This window comes from Miniopterus natalensis, chromosome 3 (assembly GCF_054644295.1).
Source record: "Miniopterus natalensis isolate mMinNat1 chromosome 3, mMinNat1.hap1, whole genome shotgun sequence".
NCBI classification, from domain to species: domain Eukaryota; kingdom Metazoa; phylum Chordata; class Mammalia; order Chiroptera; family Miniopteridae; genus Miniopterus; species Miniopterus natalensis.
Window position 1 is genome coordinate 55,173,723 of NC_142083.1, and position 15,401 is coordinate 55,189,123.

The 15,401-nt window shown below is 35.3% G+C and overlaps 1 protein-coding gene and 1 pseudogene across 11 annotated transcripts in view; both read left to right on the forward strand.

The window, feature by feature from the left end:
• Positions 1–13: 13 nt before the first annotated feature.
• The window catches only part of PPIP5K2 (diphosphoinositol pentakisphosphate kinase 2), a 63,310-nt gene continuing 47,922 nt past the window's right edge, over positions 14–15,401 (forward strand). For 3 of the 11 annotated variants that reach the window (XM_016221980.2, XM_016221982.2, XM_087815470.1), the window contains exons 1-5: positions 14–180; positions 6,703–7,079; positions 10,620–10,815; positions 13,285–13,375; positions 14,594–14,679. In XM_016221980.2, the coding sequence (XP_016077466.1) occupies positions 6,966–7,079; positions 10,620–10,815; positions 13,285–13,375; positions 14,594–14,679 (487 nt within the window). In that variant the 5' untranslated portion in view covers positions 14–180; positions 6,703–6,965. Of the gene's footprint in view, positions 181–6,702; positions 7,080–10,619; positions 10,816–13,284; positions 13,376–14,593; positions 14,680–15,401 lie in introns of those variants that run through there. The other 8 variants (XM_016221986.2, XM_087815473.1, XM_087815471.1 and 5 more) reach the window with 7 other exon arrangements.
• On the forward strand, positions 4,790–6,690 carry LOC107544189 (S-adenosylmethionine decarboxylase proenzyme pseudogene; annotated as a pseudogene).

The following is a 15,401-nucleotide window of genomic DNA, read 5'->3' on the forward strand; positions in this document are numbered from 1 at the left end:
TTCCTTGCGCTGCCTCCATGTGGCTCTTGTGTTACTGAAGAAAGAGAACCCGCGTCCGCGCTAACAGCCGGAGTCTCTTGACCGACGCCTCACCCCTGCCCTCGGGATTAAAGAGGAAACCGAGACCTGTATGGCATGGGCCATCTTCAGCCGCTCGCGTGACAACTGCAGCCGTGGCAGGTGAGGGGCCCGAGACCGAAGAAAAACCGAGACACGGAACCCGGTCCCTCAGTGCGTGCAGCCAGGCGCTGCTCAGCGGTTGCTTTGTCTCCGGCAGAGCTCTGCGGAGCCTTAAGCACACGCTCCTTCGAGGGGCGGGTGCCAGAGCGAAAGGCGGCGTGGAGAAGGAGCAGAACAGCCCTGCGGGTTGTTTCGGGTTTTGATTTCTCCTCCGTTGCTTCCCTTTTTCATTTCTGGGGTTTGAGACACCAGAGGTGTCAGCTCAGCAGGGAACAGCCGCGCTTCTGTACGCCAGGCTGCGGTCTCGCTCCACCAAAGTAGGCAACCTCGAGTTTGGGGGCTGCTGTGGGTAGACATGGCTATTTTTATTTTCCTTTTTCAGTCTTTTCCCCTCTGCCCCTCGCCGCCTCCACCCGCACTTCAAAAGAACGAAAAGCCGCGCGCGTTGCAGCTTTCCAGAGAGAGGACGGAGGCTGCGGGTCGCTGCCGCGCCTCATCGTTGGAGGGGGCTGCGTGCTTTCGCGCCTCCGGGGAGCAGGGGCGAGGGTGTGGATCTAGATTTTTAGGCTCTCGAGGACTTCCTGGTAGTTAGCGACCTTTGGAGCCCTGCCGGTAATATTTGTCTTGCTTGGCGTGCTGGAAGGCTTGACTGGAAGTAAGAAGCATGGCTGACTTGAGCGCCTACCATTATTGCTCTACACTGGGATAGGCGTTTGTTTTACTGTTGAAAATTCTGCAATGAAAAATAAAGGTTTTGTTTCGGGCAGATAAAATAATAAGGATAGCTTGACATTAACCGAGTTCTTCTGTGTGCCAAGTGCTCTACATATTTTCTGATAGGCCCTTCAACAGTTCCATTAGGCATGTTAGATTATTATTCTCATTTTACAGAAGTGGAAACTGAGGCTTAGAGAGGTCACATAACTCGCCCTAATAAACAACTGCTACTATTAAACATTTGAGCCTGTATTAGAAACCAGATTTTTCAGACTTCATAATCTGTATTTTTAACTATTATACTACTGTTGCCCTGCCGGTATGCTTCATTGCTTCGTTTCCTTACTAACATTTGCAGTGGCTGAACGTATTCATTGATTTTTTTTTTTTTTTTTTTTGGTATGCCTATTTATGTGTCTAACAAAAGACAGACATGATCTCTGTCTTATGGAGCTTCAGAACTGTGAGGCAGAATTAAGTAGTTCAGAAACCAAAGTACTATACTTACTGTAGCATGGGCTTGTTTAAAGCAAGTGATTAAACCAGCGATTTTCAACCAAAGGGACACTGGGCTGCTGTAAGAATTTTTAAAACATGCAATACCTGGCTCTTTAGTCAGGAGCACTGACCTCTTTTCCCTTAGATTGTCAAATAAATAAAATGACAACAGCCAACACACTAATAGCCGTCCCAGGTGAATGAATCAAAATCATACCTATTTTTTTTTTGTCAGATCGGTAAGAAATATGATACATTTTTTGGTGTGCCACAGATTTTTAGTAATTAGTTTATGTGTGCCGTGAGATGAAAAAGGTTGAAAGTCTCTGAATTAAACTGATGTGTAGAAGGTGCAGAGTTGCACCTGAGGTGCAATCAAAACTTACTGTTTAAGTTTTAAACTACTACTTGCACAGAAGTTTTGAGAGTATTAAACTGAACAATTGGTAGAACATTTGTTGATCACGCAAATGAGTGCTCTGCACCAATTAAGTACTGGGAATATAGATGAAGTCCTTCTTCTCCAAAAGCTCCCATGCAGCTACCTATAAATAGTATTATGGAACAATTCATTTTCTTAAGTGGAAATGATATTGTGGTCATGCAGGAGCATGTCCTTATTTTTAGGAAATACTAAAGTATTTAGAGATGGGGTGCATTGATATGTACAACTTTCAAATGGTACAGCAAATATATGTGTATATAAATAGAAAGTAAATATGGCAAAATGTTAGCGGTTGTTGAGTCTAGTTATGGGTGTATGAGTGTTTATAGTGAACTGTTCTTTCAACTTTTCTCAGAATTTGAAATTTTTCATAATAAAAAGTTAGGGAGTAAAAACCCCAACTCTAATGGAAACAGATAATTGTAAAGAAAAATTCAGAATGTTGTGGAGCACAGAGGATGGGAAAAGATGCTGATATGTATTTGAGGCCTTGCAGAGGCTTGATAGCTGTCAGAAAAGCATTTACTGAGGACTCTCCAGTTGGTTTTGAAAGAGAAATAGGAACTTTTAAGGAGAGTAGTGAATTCCAGGCAGAAGGAAAGGCAGGCTCAGCAAAAAGGTGTTGCACAAACATTTGAAGAAGGAAAAAAATCAATGTGAAGGTTGTGTGGCACTTGACATGTTACTTGTATAAGTAATGTTATAAATGATGTTAGTCTGCCTTTGCCGGCCTGCTGAAGCCTATTTAATAACCTATTATGTATCTGTAGGAATGGTGAACGAGTCACCATTTGTAGCAGTGTTTCCACTGGAAAATGCTTTTAGGATTTCAGGAAAATTGGTTACAGATGTGTCTGTGTTCAAGCTGAGCATCAGGAGCTGGAGGTCCTATTTTCTCTGATTTTGAGAACAGAGATTTACTAGTTCATAGTTAAGCTTCTGAGGGAACCTATAGAAAGGGATACAGTGATAGCTTGGAAAGATTTTTAAGTTCAGGTAAGGGAGGGTCTGAATACTACATGGGAGTGATGGATGATCCAAGGTGTCATTTTAAGGATTAGGTAGCTGTGACTATGACCAGTAAAGATGTGGAGATGATAACTTTATTGTAGGCAGCAGTGTTCATGATATTCCCAAGCACTGTGGTAAGACTGGAAAAGATGTAATGAGGTCTTCCGGCAGCAGCAGGTGGCAAAAAGGAGTTTCTATGGCTTCATTATATACAAGGTAAGGAGGTACATTCTAAATTAAATTGTATATATTTGTCCTGTGCCAGTTAAGTTTAGGTCAGAATCTCTGTCTTAATTATAACAGCTGACAAGATATATAAACAGCTAACATTTACTTAAAGCTTACCATGTGCTAATTGCCATGGTTTCTGCATTGTCACTTAATCTTCAAAACAATCTCAGGTTTATCACCCCATTTTACTGGAATTAGATATTTGGAAATAGGACTTTCGGAGTTATACTTTGTAGTTCTATCTAGCAGAGTATTCAACTCTTAAGAATATTTGATCAGCCCGGCCAGCCGTGGCTCAGCGCTTGAGTCTTGACCTAGGATCCAGGTGATCAGGGTTTGATTCCCGGTCAGGGCACATGCCCAGATTGCGGGCTCGATCCCCAGTCAGGGGCATGCAGGAGGCAGCCGATCAATGACTCTCTCATCATTGATGTTTCTCTCTCTTTCTCGCTCTCTCTCTTTCTCTTCTTTCCTCTCTCTGAAATCAATAAAGATATATTTAAAAAAAAACAAAATTGATCAAGTAATTTCTTATATTACCAGTAATCAAATGAAACATTTGATCTCTAGTTTCATCTTGATAGGTAATTAGTTTTAATATGACCAAGGAACAAGTACATGTAAACAACCTTGAGGTTATATCAGGGTTATATGTAGTTCTTAAACTTATGTTCGTGGGCATCTGTTTATGTAGAGGAGTTTGGATGGCAGTCAGTCACATCCAGTTGCATGTAGGAGTTAGTGCACATGTACATTCTTTTTCTGAGGAGAGAATCCATAGATTTTTTTCAGATTTGCGAGTTTTTTACTTCCAAAAGTTTAAGGGCTGCTGTTACAGTCAAATACTGTTTTCACTCTAATCTTGTTTTATTGATTTATATATGAGACCAGAATGAAAAATAGTTATATTCTCTAAAAAAAAAACCTGTTTGCAAACTGAACTTTTACAACTTGAAGCCTTTTAAAAATTGATTTGGCTTCCACAGTGTGGCCGGCGACATTAGTAGCAGTGGCTCTGCTTTCTCTAAAAGGGAAACAGTAAACTACAAGAGACTGAACTGTATCTGCCTCTATTTTGAACAGACTCGCTTTCAACTTTCACTCACACACATACACAAAAATAAAGCTGGGAAAATTTTTATTAATCCTTTTTTTTTTTAAAAAAAGTTAGTATTGTAGCAAAAAAAAGAACCTGAATTTTAGTAATAACAGTTGGAACAATCCTTAGCAGCAGCTGGAGAAGAGATTTAATTTAGTTGATTTTCTATGGTGGTTGGTTGTTCACTAGTCTCACTGAAGGATGCTGGACGTTTTTTTCAGAGGGACCGAGAAGCTACTGGAGGTTTGGTTCTCCAGGCAGCAACCTGACACAAATCAAGGATCTGGGGATCTTCACACCATTCCAAGATCCAAGTACGACATACTTTTGAAGGATGTGCAATGTTCAATTATAAGTGTGACAAAACTGGCAAGCAGGGAGCGTATGTACTCAGTGAGAGTAGCATGTTTGTCTCCAAGAGACATTTTGAAGACATATGGTATCACCCTCTTCCTGAAAGCACTAATTTCCCTGTTAAAACTTGCTAGGGATTACAATGGGTGGGTTTAACTCAATTTTTTTATTTTTATTTTTTGGGTTTTGTTTGTTTTTTTATTGATTTCAAAGAGAGGGAGGGAGAGGGGGAGAGAGACAGAAACATCAATGATAAGAGAGAATCATCGATTGGCTGCCTCCTGCAGGGGATCGAGCAGAAGCCCGGCTTATGCCCGACAGGGAATCGAACCTTGACCTTCAGGTTCATTGGTTGGTGCTCAACCCCTGAACCACGCAGGCTGGGCAGTTTGACTCAATTTAAAGCTTCTTTTATTCTCATAAGAATTTCATGAAGCCTTCTCATCAAGGGTACCCACACTGGAATTTCCAGGAAGAAATATTTCTTAATGCAGTTTTTCCAAATGGAGCAGCATATTGTATGGGATGTATGAATTCTTACTGTTGGTACTTGTATACTTTGGATTTCTCAGAGAGTAGGGTAGTCAGTCAGCAGATCAAAGCCTGGAAATTCTGATGAGTGAGATGGACCCAGCAGTTATGGACCAGTTCTATATGACAAAGAGTGTTACTGCAAAGGATGTCACTCGTTAGAGTGGAATTCATGACCAGATGCCAGGTTCTGTCATTGATGCCACAATGTTCAATCCTTGTGGGTATTCAATGAATGGCATGAAATCAGATAGAATTTATTGGTGGACTATTCACTCCAGAACCAGAATTTTCTTACATTTGCTTTGAAACAAACTTAAGTGAGACCTCCTATGATGACCTGATCAGGAAAGTTGTGGAAGTCTTCAAGACAGGAAAATTTGTGACCACCTTGTTTGTAAACCAGAGTTCTAAATGTTGCAATATGCTTTCTTCATCCCAGAAGATTAAAGGTTTTAAGTGTCTTGATTGCCAGAGTACTATGTTCAGTGATTACAACTTTATTGTTGCCATTTTTGCTAAGAAGCAGCAACAACAATAGAATTAATTTAGGAAAATGAAGAAAAAACACAAAAAGAGAACACACAGAAGAAGATGGCTGCTTTTTAGGTATTGACACTGGGGCATGTTTTTCATAACCACCACCTCGTAGTTGCAGAAAGCCCTAGATGAAATGATAGTGTAATCATTGTGAATTGTATGCATTATTATATCAAGGAGTTATATATCTTGTATGAATGCTCTTCTGTGTAGGTATCTTATGCCACTCTTGCTGTGAAATTGAAGTGCATATATAGAAAAAAGCTTTTACTATATAAAACTTTATAACACTTATAACAACCATTCAGTTTGGTTTGTGCACAGTGTAATATTTCTCCAGATATCGTCCAAAATTCCCCACAGACAAAGCTTTTCTCCTTCTTAGGTGTTGGCCTCAGCCTAACTATTCAGGACTGTTCTATTAGATTGCTGCTAGGTTGTTACATCCAGTTACCTCCCCTTTGTTTCATCAGTGTTCTCTGCTGATGTTACTGAAACCAATTTCTACTTCATACATATGTTTTTTGCAACAGCAGCTAAGGGTTTTCATCCACAATTCGAGTCCTCTTAAGAAAGTGATTGCAGTTATCCATTTTGTGTATTACTATTTTAACATTATTGCTTTCTGTGCTTATATCCCTTTACTTGATTTTGTTCCTCACCATAGTGTCTCTCCTTCCAACCCTGCCCCAATAAAGCAATACACTGTTAAAAAAAATTGATTTAATGTCATTTCAGACTGATGTATGGGGGGGGTCGATGTTTTTTGAACCCCATCACATTTTACCTATTGTTTTCCATTCAGATATTACTGAATTATATGCAGAGGAATTTAGCTTTTAATGTTAATTTTGTTATAACTTAAATAATTTTTTCCTAATTTATTGGATAATTTTGGACCTGAGGACTTTAGTGTATAGTCTTTTTGTAATTTTGTATCATTCATCCAGTTCCAAGATGTATATTGAAGATCAGTGTCTTAATTTCTTAATTTTATGGAAGAAAATTATCTTTTCATTTTGAAGGTATATATCAAGTTATTGGTACAGATTTTATATAAGTATCTTTTAAAACTAGTTTTTTCATTGCATTTTAGGTAAAAGGATTGCTGAATCATCTCATTGAAGCAATAGCCTTACTATCTTTGTTTTTTAAACTGCATCAACAATGAAGCAATGATATTTGAGAACAAAAGAACATTTGCCAACTAAGTGTCATCACAATTCAAGTGACTGTATAAGCTGCAACAGACCCATGTGTCAGCTGGTATAAAGAGAATGCATTCTTCTGAAGCTATTTATTTAGAAGCAGTTTTAGTATAGCACATTTAAATTATAACCTATATCAAATGAAATAAAAATGAGTGAATCCCCGAGGTTCTTTGTTGGGCCTGAAGATACGGAAATCAACCCTGGTAATTACCGACATTTCTTCCACCATGCAGATGAAGAAGATGAGGAGGAAGATGAGTCTGTAAGTTGTTTGTTTTTTTGGTGAGAGAAGACCAATACAGGATAGGCTTTTTACTGATCACTATTAAGGTGAACTAATATTTTGTCTAAAATTGTGAAGACATTTTTTCACATAGAAATTTGTTGGAAATATTTCAAACTGAAAAAACATTTTGTTTCGTGAGTGACATTGAACTTACGGTGCATCAAGAAATTCTGTCAGGGGTCAGACTTTTAAATTGTTTAATGATGCCTATTATAGTGTCTTTCAATGATATGCCTAGCACAACACAGGACTGAGAAGAAAAAGTGGTGTAAATCAGAAGGGTTTCTTGTAAATGTAGAAATATATGACAAATACATCAAGATAAAGAAGTAGAAAGAAATAATTTCAAAGGTACCAAAGTCAGACTACTAAACCAGCTTCGTTAAATTCGTCATGTCAACACAAGTAGTGAATGACATAAGATAACCCATTTATTAGATAACCCATTTATTAACTAATTAGAAGTATATAGATCACGTGCGTAGAAGGAGAGGCTACCTTACATATCTACAGATTGTGTGTGCATGTGTGTTTATGGGTAAGCATGTGCAAATTCTGTTTTCTTTCTTATCTGATCTATTAGAATATGTATCCATGTTGGATCTTTAGGAATGACGCACATTTATTATGTTCATTTTGCTATAGTTCCATTAGTCACTATTATTCTTGTCATTGTTTTCCCTTTACAAGTAGAGATTGTGTTACTCTGAGAACTGACTTAAAATACAAACTTGTAATATTTTTTGTGTTTCTTATATTTCTAATTGGAAAGATAATTTTGTTCTAAAATAAAAACCTGTTATACTTGGTAAAAGTTGTAAAAACAAACCAAAAATAGCTATTAGATGACTCTTTAAATTCTTTCACAGTGCAATTATACCTATCTAAAATGCAAATCAGACTGTCACTCATTTAAAACCTATCCCACCACCCACCTCACTCCAGAAAAAAATGATTTTCAAACTTTTCTTACCAGCAAAACTTTTTTTTATCTGAAGTCTTATCTAGAAGGCCCGTAAGTAAAACATAAAAACAGAGCTGCTCTGGCTGACTTAGACTGGAAAGTACTATTGACTTAGCTTCTACTAAACTTACTCTTTTTCTTTATAGAATTGTGAACACCACTGGTACATCAAGTCCAGTATTCGTATACATAAGGACTTCTCACCTGTATCTAGACCCGTACTGTCTCTCATGCCTTATTTCCCACATATTCCATGCTGTATTATGCGTCTTTGGTGTTGTGTGTACTCCTTTATCTCTGAAATTCCCTTATTTGGGGGTACTTGTTGAATTGTTTTCATTCTTTGAAACAATGCTCAGATTTCATATTCACTATTCCCCCTCTCCATGCTCTTTTCCACATGAGAAACTTGAACACTTCTTCCTGGGTACTATTTCTATACCTTGATATACATACTTTTATTTCATGTATCATAATATACTATATTATTACTCTGTCCCCCATTAGACAGTACTTTGAGGACAGGTAGTTTTTGTATATCTTACTCTATAAGTAAGTATAGTTCTTGGAATATTCAAACTAATTTAATTGAGCTTATGTTCATGATGTGTAGTCACTTTTGAGGAGCTTGATATGGTTCATTTGAACCATAGATTGATAAAACAATTTGTGCCAGATCATTTTTCTGTTAAGATTTCAAATAATTTCCTTTAGACATTAAATCTAACAAAATAACTTGGATCTGTTTTAAAAATTATTTTCATTCTTCTAAGGTTTTACCTAATAGGAAAATTCTGTAATTTTTTCTTTTTTTTTAATGTTTTAAAAAAATATATATCTTTATTGATTTCTGAGAGAGGAAGGGAGAGCGAGATGGAAACATCAGTGGTGAGTCATTGATTGGCTGCCTCCTGTAGGCCCCGCACTGGAGATCGGAGCTTGCAACCCGGGCATGTGCCCTGGCTAGGAATCCAACCTCAATCTCCTGGATCATAGATCAGTGCTCAACCACTGAGCCACGCTGGCTGGGCTGTAATTTTTTTTCTTAATGTAGGTTTATTTGTACATTTTAAACTGGAATGTTTTCAGTTCATCTTAGGTAATGATCAGCTATGCATAAAATAGATCTATAGTAAGCAAATGAAACTTAGCATAAGCATATTAGCTTTTCTTTTTTTAAACAGTAAAGCAGTATGAAATGTTAGGCGGAATACTTTTGTTGTCTGAGAAATCTACTCCAGGAACAACATGATGAGCTATGTGGAGGCTTTTCATCAGGAAAGAATTGAATAAGAGACTATCAAAGTGGATGACCAGAGGGAGAAAGCAGACCCCAGGGAGGTTAGGATTTACAATCAAATCCAATACCAATTTGAATTTTATATGAATTAGAGCAATGAAGAAATAATTCTAGGCTAAAGAAGAACAACAATTTAATTTGGATGTTATCCAATTTTATTTTTAGATTTATAACAAGGAAAAGTCTAGTAAAACGTTCTAGCTCTAGTATAATTTGAGCCCAGCTTATAATGTCCTATGAAATATATAAAATGGAAGAGAGGAGAATTGCAATATAAAACTGGGAACAACTTTCTTTATATATTTGATAAAACTCTAAATACCGGAATGCAAAGGCCTCAATGAAATTTTTTTTTTTTTTAATCCTCCCCCAAGGATACTTTTTCAATTGCTTTTCAGAGAGAAAGGGAGAGAAAGAGAAAAAGAGAGAAACATCGATTGGTTGCCTCCTGCACAAGCCCGGACCAGAGCCGGTATCAAGCCTGCAGCCGAGGTACATGCCTTTGGCCGGAATGGAACCTGGGACCCTTCAGGCTGAGGGCTGACACTATAACCACGGAGCCAAACAGGCTACAGCGGCCTCAGTGAATCTTGAGTAATTTTATAAACCTGTGAGCTACTCATAAGTTATTTCCATTTCCTGTTTTTTTAGCTTCAGGCCAAATCGTGGCCGTTAAACTGTAGCCAGGGTGCCAGATGAGCAGCACGACTAAATGGGGATATTAGCATACGAAGTGTCAAAGAGCACTGACCTTTTAGCAGTGTGGCTTTTTCCAAAATTTCCTTCCAAGTTGTCGTAGTTGACTGACTGATGTTCGTACTCAACCTACAAAAATAGTTTGATACTGGATAGCTTTGTAGTCAGAACAACATTTTAGTCAAGAGAATTTTTTATCTCACTTCCATTGGCCTTTTACGTGGATTAGATAGGTTTGGGCTTTTATTTGCCCCTTTGTGAGGTGAGGATAGTAAGTAAATATTAGGGACAATTAAAGTAGCATTTAAGTTTAAATTTGAAAGAAAATAGTAATTTTCTGAAAGCTTTAAATTTTTTGCAGACCCTTCTAGAAAACTATTATTTTGTTAAGTATGTGTTATAACAGTGATATAATTTTGACAAATGCCTTTTTGGTTAATGTGTCACTTTTATTGATTCATCACATGCCTCATCTACTTCTGAAAAAGATTTAAGAAAGCTGTACTTTGGTGTTCTTGTTGAGGTCAACCTGATTTTTTGTTTCTTTCTGTTTTAGCCACCGGAAAGGCAGATTATAGTTGGAATATGTTCCATGGCAAAGAAATCCAAATCCAAACCAATGAAGGAAATTCTTGAACGGATCTCCTTATTTAAATATATTACAGTAATAGTATTTGAAGAGGATGTTATTCTGAATGAACCAGTGGAAAACTGGCCTTTATGTGATTGTCTTATTTCTTTCCATTCGAAAGGTATTAAAGAATGGGGGTGGAAGCCCTTTAATCCTCTCTGGTTGTAAAACTAATACATATTCATTGTAGAATGTTAGGTAAATTAGAAAAATAAAATTAAACTCATGTACTCTCGAAGATAGGTTATGTATTTCTTTCCAGCCTTTTTTCTGTGTATATTTTTAGAAATATATTTAGTATTACAGTGTATATGTAATTTTTTATTTACTTTTTTCACTAATTATGTCAAGGGTTTTTTCTCCATATCATTCTTCAAATACCTGATTTTTAATGGTGTTCTAATGTGTCATCATGTGATGTACTATAGTGTATTTAACCAGTATTCTAACAATTAGATGGTTTCCAGTTTTCACTATTAATAAGGTTTTGGTGAACTCCTCAAATGTATCTTTGCTTTCACAACTAAGTTTTTTAGGATAAATTCTTGAATTCTTGAATATTTTAATCCCTTATGCTTTTGCCATATTGGAAATGATCTGCTATTTCTTATATATATATTCATACTTTTTTTCTTAAGCACTTAAGATTTGAATTTTAGATTTTACTTACTACCTTCTATAAATCAAACTGAAATGTCAATTAAGCTTAAGTTTTACTTCCTAGTACTTCATGGTAAGTCTACTAAGCAAAATTATTGTTAAATGTATGTCTGAAAATTTGTAACCTAAGACTGAGTTAAATGAATTCTCACTAAGAATTATAAAAGATATGAGTTCTTTTATAAATGTATTTATAGTCTATAGCTCTTGTTACCAATTATGTAGTCCCTAACTGCGTGAAAGTCTCACTTTTGTTAGGTGTTCAAGAAGCACCTCCTTCAGCCAGAAGGGGATGGACCATAGTTGAGACCTTTTGTGCTCCCACAGCCTATGTTAATTTTTATTATTTCATAGAGAAGCCAAGGCCCTGATCTTCTTTATAGACTGAAGTTCATCATTTCAGAGAATCTTAAAATTTGCTTATCCTTGAGAATAAGGTGTTCTTCCCTTACTATCACATGGTTCTTTCTATAAAACCTGTTTGTCTATAAAACTAGGTGCTATCTAAGGTCCTATCCCATGTGCTGTCTTTTGGTGAGGGAAAAGTTCCTCTTAAGGGCAACAACAAAAGCAGAGAACTGAACTGCTGAATTCTGTTAGGCTTCAAATCATAGACATTGAGACATTTTTACAAGTGAAGAATTCTTCTGAGAGTCTTCATAAAACTTGGAGGGCTTGTAATTCGTGGTCAACTGATTCTTAGTATCAAGTATTTCTATTTAAATTTTTAAAAGCTAAGAGGAATTTTGGAATAAATCTTTAATTGACTATAGCTTTTTGTTTTAACTTCGGTATGCTTTAAAACTTCTTTCCTCTACTATTCTTGAAATGCTACAAAATACCGTTCTTCACAGGTATACTGTCATATAGTTAAATGCTAAAGTTATGCTTGCTTGCTGATTTTTACCCATTTTCTTACATAAAATATTCATTAAAATATTGTCATTAAGGAATAATAACAGTTAATGTTTTTTGAGTACTTGCTGTTCCAGGTTTTGTGTTAAGTGTTTTATTTACACTTTTATTTAATTCTTCAAAAACCGTACTAGGTAAGACTGGTATAATACCAATTTATAACCAGGAATCAGAGGCCTTGAGATGTTAAAAAAATTTGCCCAAGGTCACATAGCTAGTGAAAGATGAAACCAGGATTTGAACCCTGATTTATGCTCTTAACCTCTATGATATACTGTCTCTCTTAATAATGTGAATTGGGTAAAATTATAGACTTCTACTGTCAATACAGAGTGACATATAAGCATTAAAAGTTCTTAAATTTTTAAAGATGGTATTTGCCATTTGATTTGTTTTCATTATAATTAGTAATTTTAGCAAAGTCTAGAAATTTTAGAGAGTTAATAGCTGATATTTTAAAACTGACCTAGTAGCAGCAAGTGTTATACTGCTCATGTATTTTATAATTTGAGCATAATCTGTTGCATGTGAATTAATTTTTGTTTTGCTCCTCTTATTGAAGATGCGTAAGTTCTTTGAACTATCAGCTAGTTTATATATATAAGCATCAAAATATTTTAAGTGAAAAGGGGAGTCATATATATTTTTTTTTAAATCAGGTGATTGTGATACACTTATTTATAGAGAGATTTCTATTTGATTATGAGGTAATCTTACCATGTATCAGGCAACTGAATAATCAAGCAGTGACTAACAAGTCAGTGCTCTAAAGTTTGTTATATAATCACTGGCTTGCTGTGCCTTCTCAATCAAATTAGGAAAAAATAAGGTTTATTTAATAGTACACATTAAATCAAGTTTTATGTGTGTATCATTCCATGCCTTTATGGAAAGCAGTTAAATACATAAAAAAATTCAACTTTTATGGGAGGTGGCTTAAGTTCAAGCTGATAAAGTTATAGATGTCAACTTATCCTGAGATTGTACAGAATATGTTAATGATATGTGTTCTTAGGATTTCCACTGGACAAAGCAGTTGCCTATGCAAAACTCAGGAATCCATTTGTAATCAATGACTTGAATATGCAGTATCTCATACAAGATAGGTGAGTGAGTGGTGAACTTGGCCGAATTAAGGGAAGGAAAATTAACTTTAATTTAGTATCTACTGTAAGCACACATGGTATCAGGTGTTTTCATATACATTTGTGCTATCCTTTAAATAATGCTCGGAAGTAGGTATTCATACCCAATTTTACAGATGGAGAAACTTGAGAACTAGGAATATCAGTCAACTTGCCCAAAGTCATGTGTAGTTCCACAAGTAGTGGGACAAGGACTTATACCACACCTGGTTTGTTTTGTTTCCAAAGCCTACTAAACCATTGAAAATAGTGAAGTTACTTTATCAGGTTACTGATGAGGAAATTAGGGCTTTACTCATTATAACTAAGTTATTTTTAATGGTAAAGTGTAACCATTTGAAAAATATTTCACTCTATATCTTAGTATTCATTTAATGGGCCAAAAGCATGAATTTCTAAGAGACATGGTAAAATATGAATGTATTTATGTATTTCATTTAATGTTTCACTCTCATGGCTGCTACCCTTATAATTTCACTAGCATTCTGTTTTCTTTTGTGTTAGCATTATAATATGAGATTATATATATGCAAATACTTTATAAAGTATATGGCCCTATAGTTTTTCTATTTTTGTTTTTCTACTATTCCTTCAGATACTAACATTGTTAATACCTAAAACTTTAAAACATTTTTCTTAGGTTTACATAGTAATTCATGTTTATATATTACAAATATATATACATATATAAATTCATATTCATTTTAAGAAGTTTGGGAAAAAAGCATAAGGAAAGACATTTAACCCTACCACTATATGTCCCATATTTGTTCATGTAGAAAGCAATACATACATTTACTCACATTTTACAAAATTAGGATCACTGTTCTCTTAAACTATAAATATTTTCCCGTGTCGTTAAATTTATATAGAGTATAAGGCTTTTAATGGTTAGGTAATTGCAATGTAGCAATTTTAACCATTTCTTTTTATACATTTACATTCTTAATTTTAAAAATTAGTATTTTAATATGCCACATAATGTATTGTGCATACATTTTTGTTCTAATTTTTACAATATATTTTTCAATATTTAAATGACATTTATTTAAAAAATAAAGAGACTTAATATACATTTCTTTTTTAGTGTTAGAACAGTAGTAAAATACGAAGAGAACAGTGATGTACTTGTGAAACAACTATAAAACAATAAGGATGTTTATTTTCCTTTTTCTTCAGGAGGGAAGTATATAGTATTCTTCAAGCTGAAGGTATTTTACTTCCTCGTTATGCAATTTTGAACCGTGACCCAAATAATCCCAAAGGTAAGAGATTTTAAGCAAGCTACCTTCTGTCATTCAACATACTTTTAAGCCACTTCCCTTCTATAATTAAGTGGAAGGAATTTAAAGAACTCATGGTATTCACACAAACAATAGTGTGGAGAAGGCATGGGGGGGGGTTGTGGTGCAGATACCGGGAGGAGGGGATCAATGGGGGGCAAAAAATGGGGACATCTGTAATACTTTCAACAATAAAGATAAATTTTTAAAAAAGAACTCATGGTATTCTATTCAGATTTTTTTAATGATCTAAAGAAACAAGCAATGTATTCAGTTAAAATGTGACATTCATAAAAGGCTAACTAATTTAGTAGTTATAGATCCTATTTTTCTTTGGCTTATATATGACATGTCTCTGAGAATCATAAAGAATTTTTAAATTACATGCTTGAATAAACTGGTATTGATTAGAGGTAAACAAGTGATTTTTCTATGACTACTGAATTAAGTGTTGGAAACTTCATGCTAAGATGGCACAATTAAATTTCTGATGACTGAGAATTTTGAAATATTGCTATTTATTAATATTTTTAAGTACCCTTTGCTTCATTTTCCGGGTTAACTAAAACATTATGTAAGCTATATATAACTTAGTCTAAAAAAGGCAAGATAAACGTTCGTTTGTCTTAAGATTTAATATTCTGATAACAAACAGTATTTGGGGGAATTCTGATAACTTTATTGTACCTCAAAGCAACTTTTAT